We start from the raw sequence: 14,717 nt of genomic DNA, 5'->3' as shown, positions 1-14,717 counted from the left end.
GGGAGGCAGCTGCAGGCCTTGGGAAACCGTTCGGCCCAACTGCTGCATAGATCTGGTTGGGGTTTTCCAGCTGGGACTATGCGGAAGTTTAGTCAAGCTTCCAAACTAACAAATTTGCAATAGAACAAACTAACCATTTTTTAGGGGAGGCGGCGGGGGAGATCCAATTCTGTTTTTCCATATAAGTTTGGAGCTGTTTTTTCCCCTCTTTTGTATCCTTGAAGCCTGAGCCAAATCCAGTTACGAATCTCGGAGCACGGACAGCATAGAGCCAGGAATGGATCCCTCCGTGAGTAGCTGTATGCGAAGTCCCCGTCCCACTACCCCACTCTGGGGGTGCCTGCGGAATGCCCATTCGGAGCTCAGCACAGCAGCAGGAGCGCATCATTACCCACAAGCACCATTCTCATTCCATCAAAAACCAGACTTTGCTGCATATTCCGATTTCTCAGCCTCTTGTTTGGCCACTGCCCCCCACAGCTTCCCCCGAGAGGAACGCATGTTCGCAGAGCAGCACCCTTCTTTCCAGCATTCTGAATGGCACTTTGCAGCATCTGAGGCCAGAAGGCGGCTAAATCCAGGACTGGCCTTGGCTTCTGGGGAGCTAGAAAGCAGCAGCCCAAACCTAGTGGCTGCTGCAGGGGGCATGAATGAAGATTATGGGGTACCAGGAAACACTACAAATGAAACTGAGAAAAAGTCATCCAAAAGGAAAAAGGAAACCTCAGGTAGGTGGCATGTCACCAGGGATCTGGGGTAGCAAAGTTCACAGAGTCAGAACATCTGTGAGGTTCTATAGCAGAGATTAGGAAAGGAAACCAGTGAGAATTACACTTCAGAATTCTTGACTAGGGAAAAGTGTAGCTGGCAACACAGAGCACTACTGCTGAGCTAGAGTGCTTTCTGTCTGCTGCTCCCTTGTGTTCATGTTTGCTTTTCCAAATCTTGGGCCTGAACTAGCTACCTCCCAACATGGTCACAAGGCAGCCGTGGTGTCCCATATATTGGGACCACAGGCCTCGAATAAGGAGCAGATACTTTGCGTGGCTGCCATTTGCCCAAGTGTGAAATGATGGGGGTCAAAGAACAGGCAGCCTGTGGGAGCATGTTAGAAATGGGGAAAAGCAAAACAGGCTCCGGGCTAGTTACTGTCGCTAAGATTAAAGGATTAGAAAAGGATCGAGACACTCAAGAGTAACACAAAATTCACTGGGAATAAATCACTGTCAGATCTCACACCCCAAGCCGTAAAGAAGCAGACATCAAGAAAGCTGTGGATCACTGGATTGCTAAACGCAGTCTCCTGCAGCAGCGGGTCCTGTATCATGAAGGCTAGCTCCAAGGGGGACACTCATTCTGCCCTTTAACTAGACATCAGGTAGCATCTATACTGCGAGGTGCTGAGAATCTAACAGGAAAATTATGTCACTAATTTTACAAATTATTTGAGAGCTGAATAGCATCGACCTGACTCTCCATTTTCATTGCTAATGCACCTACCACTGCAGAATCTAGGCTCTGACCTCTGCTATCTGGAGCTGCCCATTGTAGGAAGCTATGTTGTATCGCAATGCAGGTTAAATGCAGCCAAAGAGAGAAGGTAGTTTTCAGCTGTCTGCAGTCGAAGATGCCTCCTCCCCTCCCCTTTGATACACATTCCACCTTTGTGTCAGTTTGGCTGAGCATTTAATACTTTCAATTCAAATCCAAAATCAGTGGTCGAGTTGGTATTAATGACTTGCCCATTAGACATAACCAGGACATGTTGTTTTCAGCTGTAAGGAGAACAGTGAAGATGGGTTTAATTGTGTTGTTGTAACTTGAAAAATGAAAAACTTCCACCTCTTAGTTTTCAAGGATCTCACGGATACTTTGCTGTAGACTGGCTGCTGCTGTCAGTGCATCCGATGAAGTGAGCTGTAGCTCACGAAAGCTTATGCTCAAATAAATTGGTTAGTCTCTAAGGTGCCCCAAGTCCTCCTTTTCTTTTTGCTGTCAGTGTGAAATACAGACATGGAGAGACCGGTAGTTTCCCTTAAGGAAGCTATCGAGTTAGGTATTTATTATGAGTCCCCTCACTGAAGTATTTGTGCCCACCAAAAACATTGATGCATTTATTCTCCCAGCACCCTTGGGAGATAGGGAAATATCATCCCCAATTTACAGACCAGGAACTGAGGCCCAGAGAGATTAAATGATTTGCCCAAAGTCACACGAGCTGTCTGGGCAGAGCCAGGCATTCAATCCAGATCTCCTGACTTTCTGCCCAACACCTTAACTCCAAGACCATCCTCTCTCTCTCCCTCTCTCTCTCTCTCTCCTCTGTCAGTGCCATTGTTAGCCCTAATCTCTGCTCGGGAGAGTTTCCCATTTCAGTCCCCTCCAGACATTGGCAGGCTGTCAGTGAGTATCTGAAACAGATAATAACCAAACCTGAGTCACAGACTCTAAATTACTCCCTTAGATATTTTATAGTCTCTAGAAACCCAACTTGATAGAAATTTTGGCCATCCAAACCCATAAAGGATTTTCAGGCAACAAACAGCCATAAAAATAATATAAAGAGCAATTTTTCTAGAACAGAACAACAATATTGCAAGTCATTAAGGTTTTGTTTTTTTTAAAGAATTTATGGGATTAAGAAATAGCTGGGACATCTCACTACATTCCAATTAATGGATATCTTTATTCTTAATAGTTTAATGGGATTCCAAATCATGTCCTCATGTGTTAAACAGATGACAAATAGTCCCTGATACCCTCCACCCCCTGATTGCTGTGAGCACCTTGCCACTCTCTCCTCCCGCTTGCTGCCAACCCTGTAACCCTGTAAGAGGAGCTGTAACCAACACTGCTACACATGACATCACTGAAATATAAAATGATTCTCTACCCTCTGGCCAACTGTTTTAATTATTCCTCCTTCTCTAGTTTAACACCTTGCACAGACAGTGTCCCAAAGGTGATTCCATTGCTGCTTTCATTTCATTCACTACTGTGCTGATGAAGCAGCAGCTAAAATTAATTGTTACTGCTCCTTTCCTCCCCTTCCCCTTCCCCAGAATAAATACAATAAAACAAACAGGGAGAAATTCCTATTGGGGTAAACATTCTGGTTTCCTGAAATCTAACGGCAGTTCCTTGAAATGCAGCTGGACACACGTTTATAGTTTGTTATAAGTGGGACATGCTTCCTCTCCCTCTTCCTGAGAATTGGCTTCAGTTTGCTTTAGCAAAATCCAAGTGTCCAAAGACTGCTCTCTTCAGAAGTTAGCAGTTGTTAATAAAGTGAAACAGCAATTTTCTACCACCTTGAGACATGCTGCAAGATAATACTCTATTACACAGAGTTATGTGATGGTGTCTTACCAGCTACTGTCTTTGCTGTACTGTAACACAGCCACAGAATTTCAATTATTTGTTTTGATGCCAGATCCTGTAATTCTTTCTTGGTCCATATTCAGCAGAGGATACATAATAGGGACTTCGGGATTGGGCTCTTTGCTAGTATAGTGCTCCCCAAAAAGTCCAAAACAAGTTTAACTCTGTGATAAACAGGGAGACTTATAGTGTTCTCTCAGTGTAAAAGAAAGATTGACCATTCTGCTTAATCCATGAAAAACAGTGCTGTAATATTAAACATATTTATGTAACTGCCTAGTATGGGCAGTAGCAGTCACAGCAATATTAATATGTGCATGTACATACCTTACACACACACACATCTTTTCTACTGACTTTTATTAGTAAGAGGCTCTGGTCTGCCCTGACTGACAACTTAGGTATGCCCAAGAAAGTAAAGGCAGAAGATGGACTAGAATTGGTTTTCACACCTATCATTGCAGTAGTTCTCCTGTACATCAGTCCTAATATTTTCAATTATTGTCTTTATAGATTTCTTCAGGTTTTCAATATTGTGCAACCATACCCATCACATATAAAAGCAGCTCTAACATGATGCCTTGCAATGACCAATATTACAAAAGCCAAGGCGTTTTATAATGACTTGTAACTTATGGTATTCTATGTTTTCCATATGATAAAGTGACTGTTACCAAGTAAACAAACAATGCCACAAGCACTTAACTAAGCTCTTCAATAAAACGACAAATGGTCTGAGTGTCAGAGTGACTAATAAACCCCTGCAGGCACTGACTGTGTGGGACATATATGGGACCGTGCGCAAGCTTTGAACAGACCTTCTGTAATCTCATTTTAGACTTTCTGTGTGAAGCATTTTCCAGATGACCACAGTGCAGAAGACATGTCCAGCCTCTCCATGTGTATCCACACACATTTACAAATAAAGTACAGAATCCTGGCAGAAACCCAACTCACTCAGATGGACAATTTGGATATTTCAGTTTTCTACCACTCAACAAACTAGAAAACCGTGTAGTAAGAACACGTCACACTAGAACATAGGAAACAGTACATAAAATTTGGTTATTCTGTTTATCTATCAGCAATTACAAAATGTTTATCCACTGGTAAGCACTATTGAATTTTGGGGAGTTGCACTGATGTAACTGATAGCAGAATTTGGTCCATTATCTTTATATAAATGAAAACATGCAGAATTTAAATGGGGATGTAGCAGAAATGAGATCTGACTACAGTGTGTAAGGATTCATTTACAACATTTTACATTCATACAGTGCCTTTTATCCTAGGAAAAGCCTAAAATATGTTACGAAATTTTCAAAGGACAGTGTCAGATCACTTTAGATGCAAAACATAAGGTTTTATAAATCCAAGGATCAATGAAAATAGCCCTATAATTTTAATACCCAATTAAAATAATCTTAAATTTGGATTTAAGCACTCCCCTGGCTGTGTTTGCAACCTAGACATTAGACTAGTGTGCTGGTGCATTAGAACCAGAAAGTGAAAGTAGTCAGAAATAGTCTATAAATAAAGCAAACTGACCACCCTGAGTTTCCACACTCAGTGAAGTGTGCCAAGTAAAGGATCAGCAATAACAGTGAGAAGTACATTCAATTTTAAAAATCCTTCTTATCTTAATAATATAATAACACAGGTAAGGAAATCTACCTAAAAATATGTGACTTGCCCAACTGTCCCTTGAACAAACTGCTAATTAAACTTTGTATAATGAACTGAGAAGGCACATGGTATAATGGATAGCACTCTAGATAGGGACTCATGAGGCTTGGGTTCTATTCCTATTGGCTTCTATAGCTGAACCACTACTGTGTGACTTGGGTAAGCCACTTCTCTGCTCTGTACCTGTTTTCCCTTTTCTATTTAGCATGTAAACTCTCTGGGGCAGGCCTGGACTCTCACTATGCGCACATACAAAAAGTACTGAGCACAGTGGGGCCCAGATCTTTGTTGGGGCTTCTATATGCAATACAAATAGTAAATAAGAACACGTATACTGCAGGATACCTACAAGAAGATGAAATAAGTGCTTGGCCTATTTCTCTGATATTTATTTTTACATTTGAAATAACATACACTGCCTTGTCCTGTTGCCTAAGTAAAATATTAACCCTATTTACAGACCTCCATCAAATTTCTAACAAGATCTCCCATGACAGCATTTACTAGTCATACCACTGATTGCAGAGAAACATGGAGGTTTTTCTATGGTTGACCTGCATTTGCAGTCACGGTGCCCTAAAAAGCATGTAGATTCTAATGTGCTTGTTAGCAGCTGCTGAAGTCAGAATTAGTGACAACCTGAGGTGCAAATAAAAAGCCAGAGGGCAAGGGCAGTGGAAAGGCTGGTGAATTAGTGGCAGGTGTTTCACTTCCATATCTGTGATTAAGACTTGACCAAACAGAGACATGAAGATTCAAACATTGTGGGTGAAATGTGCTGCAATAATTAGGCTGAATTTTGACTGATTTGTGAACGACACATGAGAGGTACCAGACGTGTGTGACAAGACAGAACAATCAGAATCCTGTGTGTGTTGAGATGAAGACACAGCACTCTGGGACAATACAATGAGCTTTTCACTTAATGCAGCCCATTTTTGCAGCTTATTAATAAATAATAATACACACGTTGTATAGCTAGAATGCCTTTTACCAAGGATCTCAAAGCACTTAGCAAGTTTCAGCTACATAAATCAATTATGAGCTATTACTGTGAAACACCTCTTCAAACTGGCCCATAAGCCATAGACGTCTTCTCCTCCACAAGCCCTCAGACATGCTGAAATATTAAAATAATTAAGATTAAATTCAACATATCAGGAAAAAAAGACAGAAGAACTAATGCAATGCTGCTGAATTCATTCACACTACACATTCCCTGCCTCCTTATTCCCCTTCCTTTGTGAACTGCCTGTATAAGTTTCTATTTTAGGGTCTTTGGGGCAGGTACCTTATTTGTTTCAGCTGTTTTTAAATTATCCAGCATGCTGAAGGTGCTATACAAACAGCAAATAAATAATATAAAAACTGTCGCAAGGATCCGCCTTGCTTTGCTTGCAGCAAACAAATGCTGAAGCTGCAGAAGTCTCTGTATGAGATCTTTCTTATTTTTTGTAATATGTTTGTAAGTCTCAGTTCCAAATTTCAGTACATCGTGCCTGCACTTATCAGAGTATCACTGACCTGAACCTGCATTAGGGAAGAAAAAAATGACTATCCCTTCACCTTTCCTGCACCTCTTTCTTTAGACCTGGGCTGTGTAACACACGAAAAGATTACTGTTGCTACTGTCTAGTCTTTTCCGTACACTTGTCTTTTCATAAGAAAGTGTAAAATGCTGAGTTTAACTGGATTTTTCTGCAGGCACCCACCTGTTGACACAAGTACAGTTAAGGCAGGAAGAAAACATATCAAAAGCCATCAGGTAGCATGCTTAATTGCCCCAGCCCTGTGCTGGCTTGGGATGTTCTTTTACTTTAGCAATTAGACTGTTCTAAACTGTGCTAGCAGAGATAATGCTAAATCAAGCTAAACAACTAAGTGTTGTCAGAATCCAGGAAGACTCAGTGGTTTGGAAATTATGATTAACTTAATTGTAATGAAAAAGCTACAGAAACTCTCTTCCTGCTCTGGATGACCTCAGAGGGACCAAAGGAATACTGGTTCCCTAGATTATGTGGACTTTAAGTGTTGATCATGTTATCCTTGAGTAGAGCTACATCTGAAATAGTTTGACAGGTAAAATACCTCCCTGAGGTGCATGCTGATAAGAACTTCTAGTTACTGTAGGAACAGATGTCAAATGAGCCAGTGATCTATGAAATCATTTCACCTGGACAACATGAATGCATATGGTGAAAGCCACACACACACACACATCCTGTTAGCTGAGATTTTGGAATCCTGTGACTTGTTCCATAACAGCAAATCTTTCAGCATCTTGCTATTTTAACTAGCTAGAATAAATATGCCCTGAAAGCCTTTAGCATGAGAAAACATTACTTCAAAGACATTATGCAGATACTCCAATGGTTTTGTAACCCCTTTATTAATTGGGAGGAAAAAAACTACAGAAATTTTAAAAATGTCAATAATTAAAACTTCAGGTGCCTAGCGACTGGCTATGAAACCCATGCACATCTAGCAACCAAATGTGTCATTGTACATGCACTCCCAACCGACCTTCATGCTTCAGTGCTTAAGCCAATCTCAGACTATCAGGGGGTTAAGGTGAGGCCCCTTCATGGGGGAGCAGTTTGTCCTACATCTGCCTACTGGGAAGTTGCTTGCGCCTTGTTCTGAAACAGTCATAGCCAGGACCTCACACTAGGCTCTGATCCAACATGACAATTACTATGGCCTGGGCATGTTTCCTTTCGGCTTCTCAATTCAGAGTTCGAGTCCCAAATTCAAGGCGACTCTTCCGTAAAGTCGCAGCTGTTACAGCCCTGATGCCTCAGCTGTTACAAAATGCTGCATGCAGCTTTTTTGTACAGATGGTTGTTCACACCAGCTGTACCCCAAAATGTGCAGCAGAAATCAATGCTGGATAACAGCAGAGAGAGAGGCAGGCTATGAGTTATGGGTGAGAGAGAAGCTGTCTGGAAATATTTGTAGAGAAATTGTTCTGTGTCTAACTGCTCAGTGTGGCTGAGTGGGCAGAGGGTGAAGCCAGGTGAGCATTGTTGCTGCGTCACTGCTCGCACAGACGTGTTCTCTCGCCTTTCCTCTCATTGGGGGGCAGATTCTGATCTCAATCACACTGGTGTAAATCCAGAGTAAATCCCCTGACTTTACTGGATTGACTCCAGATTTACACTCTGGCCCATCATCCTTTTATAAATAACTGGTCATCTTTGCCCCTCTCCCGCTCTGTGCAAACGTTGATGCAGATCTTGTCTCGGAAATTTTATGGCACAAAGACACAAGTACTTTTTGGCTCCCATGTGTCTTTGCTGCATGACAGCTCCCTTGGGGAAAACTTGTTTAATTAAGCTGCAGATGTGAGGGTGGAAGAGATGTGAGATCCAGGAGAGGATGGAGGTCTGAAAATGTTCACAGTCTGTGTGATAAATGCCACCATATCTTCCCCAGTGATACCAGAGGACTTTCTGGGTTGGGATCTTTTTGTGGATTGTGCTGGAGGGAAAAACCTTTCTAAAGCAAGGACTTGTAATATTTCATGTGCATTCTGTATTTTCCACATCCTATGGCCAAAACTCCAAAGAAAAGTAGAGTCAGTTTCTACTTTTGGAAAGGCACAAAACCCACAATCATAATTAAACAACCAGTCCCTTTAGGAGCTCTGTGTGGCATATGGCCCATGCCACAGGCTCCAAGTTACACAGCCTATTCCATTCCCCAAGATAATCAGCCTGAGGAACAGAGTTAAAATCATTAAAAATGACTGGAATAGTTTCGTAACAAAAAAGACCAGCTGAAATTGCCTTCTTTAGAAATTATTCACTCACATGAAGCAAACTGGGAAGCTTCAGCTAGTGCAGAACGTTGCTGCTTCCTTGCTTAGACTACACTGGCTACTAATTTGCTTCCAGATGCAATTTGTGTTATTGGCTTCAGTCACTACAGCCTTGCATGATTTGGGTTCTGGCTATGTCAGAGATTGCAGTTCTCCTCATGCTGCCCCTAGAAAGCAGACAGCAGCTGGGAATCCCCTGAGCTGGAAGCTCTCAGGAGCTGGTGGCAAGGGCCTCTCCACATGGGGTCCTCAGCTATGAAATTTGCTTCCTCCTGCTGCTCTGTCAACCCCCAAACTTGTTGACCTTTGGGGAATGATGTGAGACTGGTCTGTTTACTCAGGGAGATGGCAAAGCAGAGGATTTCTGTGAACATAAGAATGGCCATACTGGGTCAGACCAAAGGTCCATCTAGCCCAGTATCCTGTCTCCAGTGCCAGGTGCACCACAGGGGATGAACAGAACAAATGATACCAAGTGATCCATTCCCTGTTACTCATTCCAAGCTTCTGGCAAACAGAGGCTAGGGATACCATCCCTGCCCATCCTAGCTAATAGTCATTGATGGACCTATCCTCCATGAATGTATCTAGTTCTTTTTTGAACCCTGTTATAGTTTTGGCCTTCACAACATCCTCTGGCAAGGAGTCCACAGGTTGAGTGTGCACTGTGTGAAGAAATACTTCCTTTTGTTTATTTTAAACCTGCTTCCTATTAAACTTGTGCAATTGGGTTTGATGCTGGGTGGAATATTTTGGGGTGATTTTTCCTCTTACTTTGTTATTTGGTTGGGAGTGGGGTTAAAGATCAAGCTACAATGAACAGATTGTTACAAATGAAAAACATTTTTTAGAAATGTAGCCAAGGACAATTTCACCAGGTAATGCTGGCAGTTCCTAGCAGAAATTATTGTTAATGAGAGTTGCATGTAATTTCTCCATTTCTGATGGGCAGCACTAAGAGCGAACACATTATAAATCCTAAATTTAAACCTAATGGATTATTCCAGTTGGATTCCTTTGACAAACAAATTGAGCATTTGGTAAATGCTGTTGCATTATACATCCATTGCTTCTGTTATATATATATATATATATATATATATATATATATATATATATATATATATATATATATATATATATATATATATATATATTGCTTCTCCAATCTTCTTTTGTGCATCTCCTGGAATAACTCAATAATAGTATTTCTATTCTTGGGTGGGGGGGGGAGAGAACACTTTATACTGCTCTGAAAATAGGTGAACATTAATTAATCCCCAGAATAGCTCCCTTCTTTTTCCAAAATGCTGGCTGCTGCAGAATTCTGGATTCTCCTTGTCTCCCTTCTGGCTATATAGAAAACTGGAACCTGAAGGGCTTTAGATAAGGAGTTGATGGGGTGGCTAATTCTGAGCAGAGACCTAATGAAATAAGTGTATTCATTTGTATATATTTATTAAGCCTAGCTGGAGCTGATGCACCCCAGTTCATGTTACATTTCAGTGAGGTTCCAAAGCTGCAGTTTTGCACTGCAAGGTTTTTGCCAGCCCTGACATCATCACGTCTTCATGATGACTTTCCTAAATGGTGAAGATATTGACAAAAGACAGAGCTAGAAGTTGGTTAAAGAACAAAGTTGAGCGCTGCTGGGAAAATTTACTGCAAACCCCAAAGTTCAGCAAGGCCCAAATGTTCAGGGCAGCTTGGCAAGCTGTATATTGCCTTCCACCGGTGGTCTTACTTCCTCCCCCTCCTCTTCATCCTTCCAACACCGCCAGAGTTTCTGTCTTCCCAATGAAGTAACCAGATGCTCCCTAACGTGTGTCATTTCAGACAGCAATGGAAACACAGTGGAAAATGGCATCATTAAACAATTACAGATTTTTTTTAAACAAGCCCTTGAGATGAGGCAAAACATTCCACTGGCTACAAAACCTCTTTCACTTCCACTGAAACCAGCCAGCTCACATCTCGGTGCTAGAACTTGTAGAAATAGTTCCTGACACAAAAGCATGGACTTTGCCTTTGCGCACTGAAGCAGAGGAGCTGTGTCCCTCTGTTGCTTAGAAATATACAATAATCGTTCATTTAAAATAAACTGATCTTACTTTGCATGTGGCTATGGTCATTGTCAGAGCATTTTAAAATGTGGTTTGGACAGCAGCTCTCCAGCTAGGACTTGCAAGACCAGCTTTGGAAATGTTACTTTCCTAGGGGTATATGACAACTAAGTGTACGGTCAGCGAAAAACAGTTCAGGGCAACTCAATAAGAGCTGAGTAACTCTGAGTAACAGGGAAGGACATGATGCCACCAATGCTCTCACCCCATTCTGCCCATTGCTTTATTCACTCTAATGAGCATTGTTCTGTGCTTACGTTCACAAACCAAACACATTTCCAGAGGAATCTGCAGGCACCAGACCCAACTTGGTTGGGTCTTATAAACCTTGCTCAGAGCCACCAGCTACTCCAAGGTCATTGCCTTGTCAGTACGGGTGGTTACTCAGCACCTTTGCTTCCTCATCCCTCAAAGCTGGATCCTAGCCCTAGTGTGTGCAAAATGACATACACCAGTAGAGGTCACCACACACCTCATTAAGTGCACTGGCATTGAGACCAATTCCTAACTAAAATCTGAGGCAACAGCAGTCTAGGTAGGTGATGATGTGTGTATATAAAAAAAGGTAAGTAAAAGGGAAGGCCTGATTGTGCTAACTAGAAACAAACACAATGCAGCCAAATGATGTGCAAGCTTCCTCCACACAGCTCTGCCAATGCCCCCAGCATCCCATCAGTTCTGTGTCTGAACTGACAGTCGTGTCCCAACTGTGTGACTGATGCTGTGAGGTGGGATGGAATAAGGTCATTAAACAAACTTTCACTTGGGACCTAAACCAGGATTCTATCAGTTCTCTTTGATGCATATAGCTGTATTAACCATTACGACTGCAACTTATACATAAAGTATGCTTGCCTCTTAGAAAACCAGGATTCCAGTAGGAAGCCAGAAGCCAGCAGCAAAGCACGGAAGGAGAGGACAGCTTTCACCAAGGAGCAGCTGCGGGAATTAGAAGCTGAATTTGCTCATCATAATTACTTGACGAGGCTCAGGAGATATGAGATAGCTGTGAATCTGGACCTCACCGAGAGACAGGTACCTCTGGAATATCTGCTTCCTCAGCTGTACCCCCTGACAGGGCTATTCCTGCCTGGACAGAAGGGTGTATGTACAATTTATTCACATTGCACCCATTTCTACTTTTGCAAATGTGCTTAAATATTTGTACACAACCTGAAAAACTTCACAGCAAATCTGACAAATGCATTTTAACATGGAGATAATTGAGAAGCTGATTTCTGGTATTTGGTTAAAAATATACATGTTTAAATATAATTTTAAGCTGCAAAAAACATTTCTGAATCACTGGTGTCTAAGTGGTGTCTTCAGAAGACCTATCCCATTCACTGGCACAAACCAAATGGCTGGTACTTAATAAGAAATGCTGGGCGGCAGCTCCCAGGATCTGATAACCAGGACTGAGCTGAGCCTTCAAGGTCCACAAACACTGCAGCATCCCAAGGCGCCCAGCAGTAAATGAAACAAGGGTGCAGAGGATGTTAGATTCTCATCTGATGAGCTGTCTTCTTTCAGGGTAAGGGAATGTTGTGAACTAACTAGGGAGTATAAGAGTGAGGAGAGTGTGGGCTTTATGAGGGTCACTGTGCTCCCAGTTTCCTAGTCTGCTCTTAGGAAGGGTTCTTCTATCGAGTCTTAATAGTTGGGCAATAAAGGAATTAATCAAGTGAAGAAAGGAAAATAGTATACACTTAGCTGACTCAGATAGGCCTATTAGAAATATGATAGGCAGATGGACAGGTGTATGCATAGAGTACTTCTGGGGGGAATTCTCTGTCACTGCGCGTGCACAGAATTCATGGCCCCCACAGATTTCTGTGCTTCTTTGCAGAAAAATGACTTCTGATGGGGAAGCAAAGGGAAGCCACAAGAGCAGTCATGCTCCCCCTCCCTGGCAATGCAGGCAGGTCGGTTTGGGCACCCAGAGCAGCTGGTAGAGATGTAAATCACCGGGGTGGGGAGGAGCTGGGCAGTCACATGTGTATGAGACAGAGAGAGACACTCTGTCCCTCTCGCTTGCTATTGTGGCATGCTCAGCGTGGAGGGGCGGGGCTTTGGAGTGTTTCTGAAGCAGTATGGCCTTATAAATGCTTATGGTGCTTTGTTGATTAGAACTGGTCTAAATTTTTGGACTGAAAAAATTTCCTATCAAAATGTGCTCCATGAACTGTTTGCTACTGACCTTTCTGGAGCTGGTCAGTAGCCAGTATAAATCATGAGTTTGAGTTCCCAGCCCTCAATTGCTCGCTCTTCAATTGCCTATGATGTAACACTGAGCATATGGCTGCATATATTTTTTGCCTCATAACTAGAAATAAAGAGTCAATACTAGCTACATTACTAATAGATAGAGGGGGTTTGGTGATTTCCTCCAATTCTCCCCACTCCCATTCTCCATCCATTGTGTTGTAGTTTAAATAAATTATCAAAATAACTGAAACCAGCTTGATTATATTGTGTTATTTCGACCAAAAATATGTAGAATTTTGCAGAATTTTAAAATATTGTGTGCAGAATTTTTAATTTTTTGGCACAGAATTTCTCCAGGAGTAATAGAGAGACAAGAGAGACACCTTTTATTGGCCCAACTTCTCTCAGTGAGAGAGACAAGCTTTTGAGCTTACACAGAGCTCTTCTTCAGGTCTTCTTCTTCAGAAGGGCTCTGTGTAAACGCGAGAGCTTGTCTCTCACTGACAATAAAAGCTATGACCTTACCCACCTTGTCTCTCTAGTATCCTGGGACCGACACGGCTAGGACAACACTGCAAAGGTGCATGCAGAGACAGACAATGGGGAGCTGATGAATAATTCCTTCCTTTTCTCATCCAGGTTAAAGTGTGGTTTCAAAACCGAAGGATGAAGTGGAAACGTGTGAAGGGTGGGCAGCCAGTGTCCCCTCACGAGCATGACACAGAAGATATGGACTCTGCTGCCTCTCCGAGCTCTGAATAGCTCCTCACCAGTAGTAACGCACTGACAAATGCAGGAAGGGTTGTCAGTCAAAGAACTGACGCCACACAGTTTAGCAGCAGCTGCATCATTAACAGGTGCCCCTCCCTGCTCAAATCATCTCATCCTCCTGTGACTCTGGAAGTGGTGAGCCTTAACATGCCTTGGGGACTGTAAAGGGCACACAAGAAAGTCCAGAGAAGGGTCTGAATGAACTCTCACCACTGCCATCTTGGCAGTGCCAGTATTTCTTCAAAATAATAACTAAGCCCACTGACTATGAAACAAATAAAGCTGACTAGAGCTGGATTTCTAAGAACCAATACTGGTCTTCAAGTCCTCAAAAGACGCAGTTTAGAGGCACCAGTTTAGGGTTCAGTGGGGCAGTAATGTAGCTCCCCAACATATAACCTTATCCAGCATCTCTCTTTGGTCACTGCTATTTGTTAAACTTGAGTATTCCACAGAAGTGCTTTCTTCGTACATCACTCCACAAGTAACGAACATTCTGGTATCTACTGATGTTTCTTGTGTCATCCAAACTGAAAATATAAATGGTTATAAGCAAGTCTGGGGGGCAGTGGGAATGTCAAACAAAAGTGTGTCCCCAAATTCTATATAGGCCTCTGGCCATTGGTTTTGGAAGGGATCATTCTCACAAGGACAAGGGCTCCAATTAGAGCTGAGATGGCAGGCACTTTGCTGATACACCTGTGTGAATGAGATACTGGAGGTTTGTT

General features: G+C 42.3%; 1 protein-coding gene across 1 annotated transcript; it reads left to right on the top strand.

Annotated features, from left to right (window-relative positions):
• The first annotated feature begins 277 nt into the window (after positions 1–277).
• Positions 278–14,082, top strand: MEOX1 (mesenchyme homeobox 1). Its single transcript, XM_073326160.1, has 3 exons — positions 278–728; positions 11,873–12,045; positions 13,858–14,082. The coding sequence occupies exons 1-3, from the start codon at positions 278–280 to the stop codon at positions 13,978–13,980; spliced, it is 747 nt and encodes a 248-aa protein (XP_073182261.1). The 3' UTR covers positions 13,981–14,082.
• The last annotated feature ends 635 nt before the right edge of the window (positions 14,083–14,717 follow it).

The sequence above is a fragment of the Lepidochelys kempii genome, chromosome 27 (assembly GCF_965140285.1).
Source record: "Lepidochelys kempii isolate rLepKem1 chromosome 27, rLepKem1.hap1, whole genome shotgun sequence".
NCBI classification, from domain to species: Eukaryota; Metazoa; Chordata; order Testudines; family Cheloniidae; genus Lepidochelys; species Lepidochelys kempii.
The sequence above is the reverse complement of the archived record's forward strand: the minus strand, read 5'-3'. Positions and strand labels throughout refer to the sequence as shown.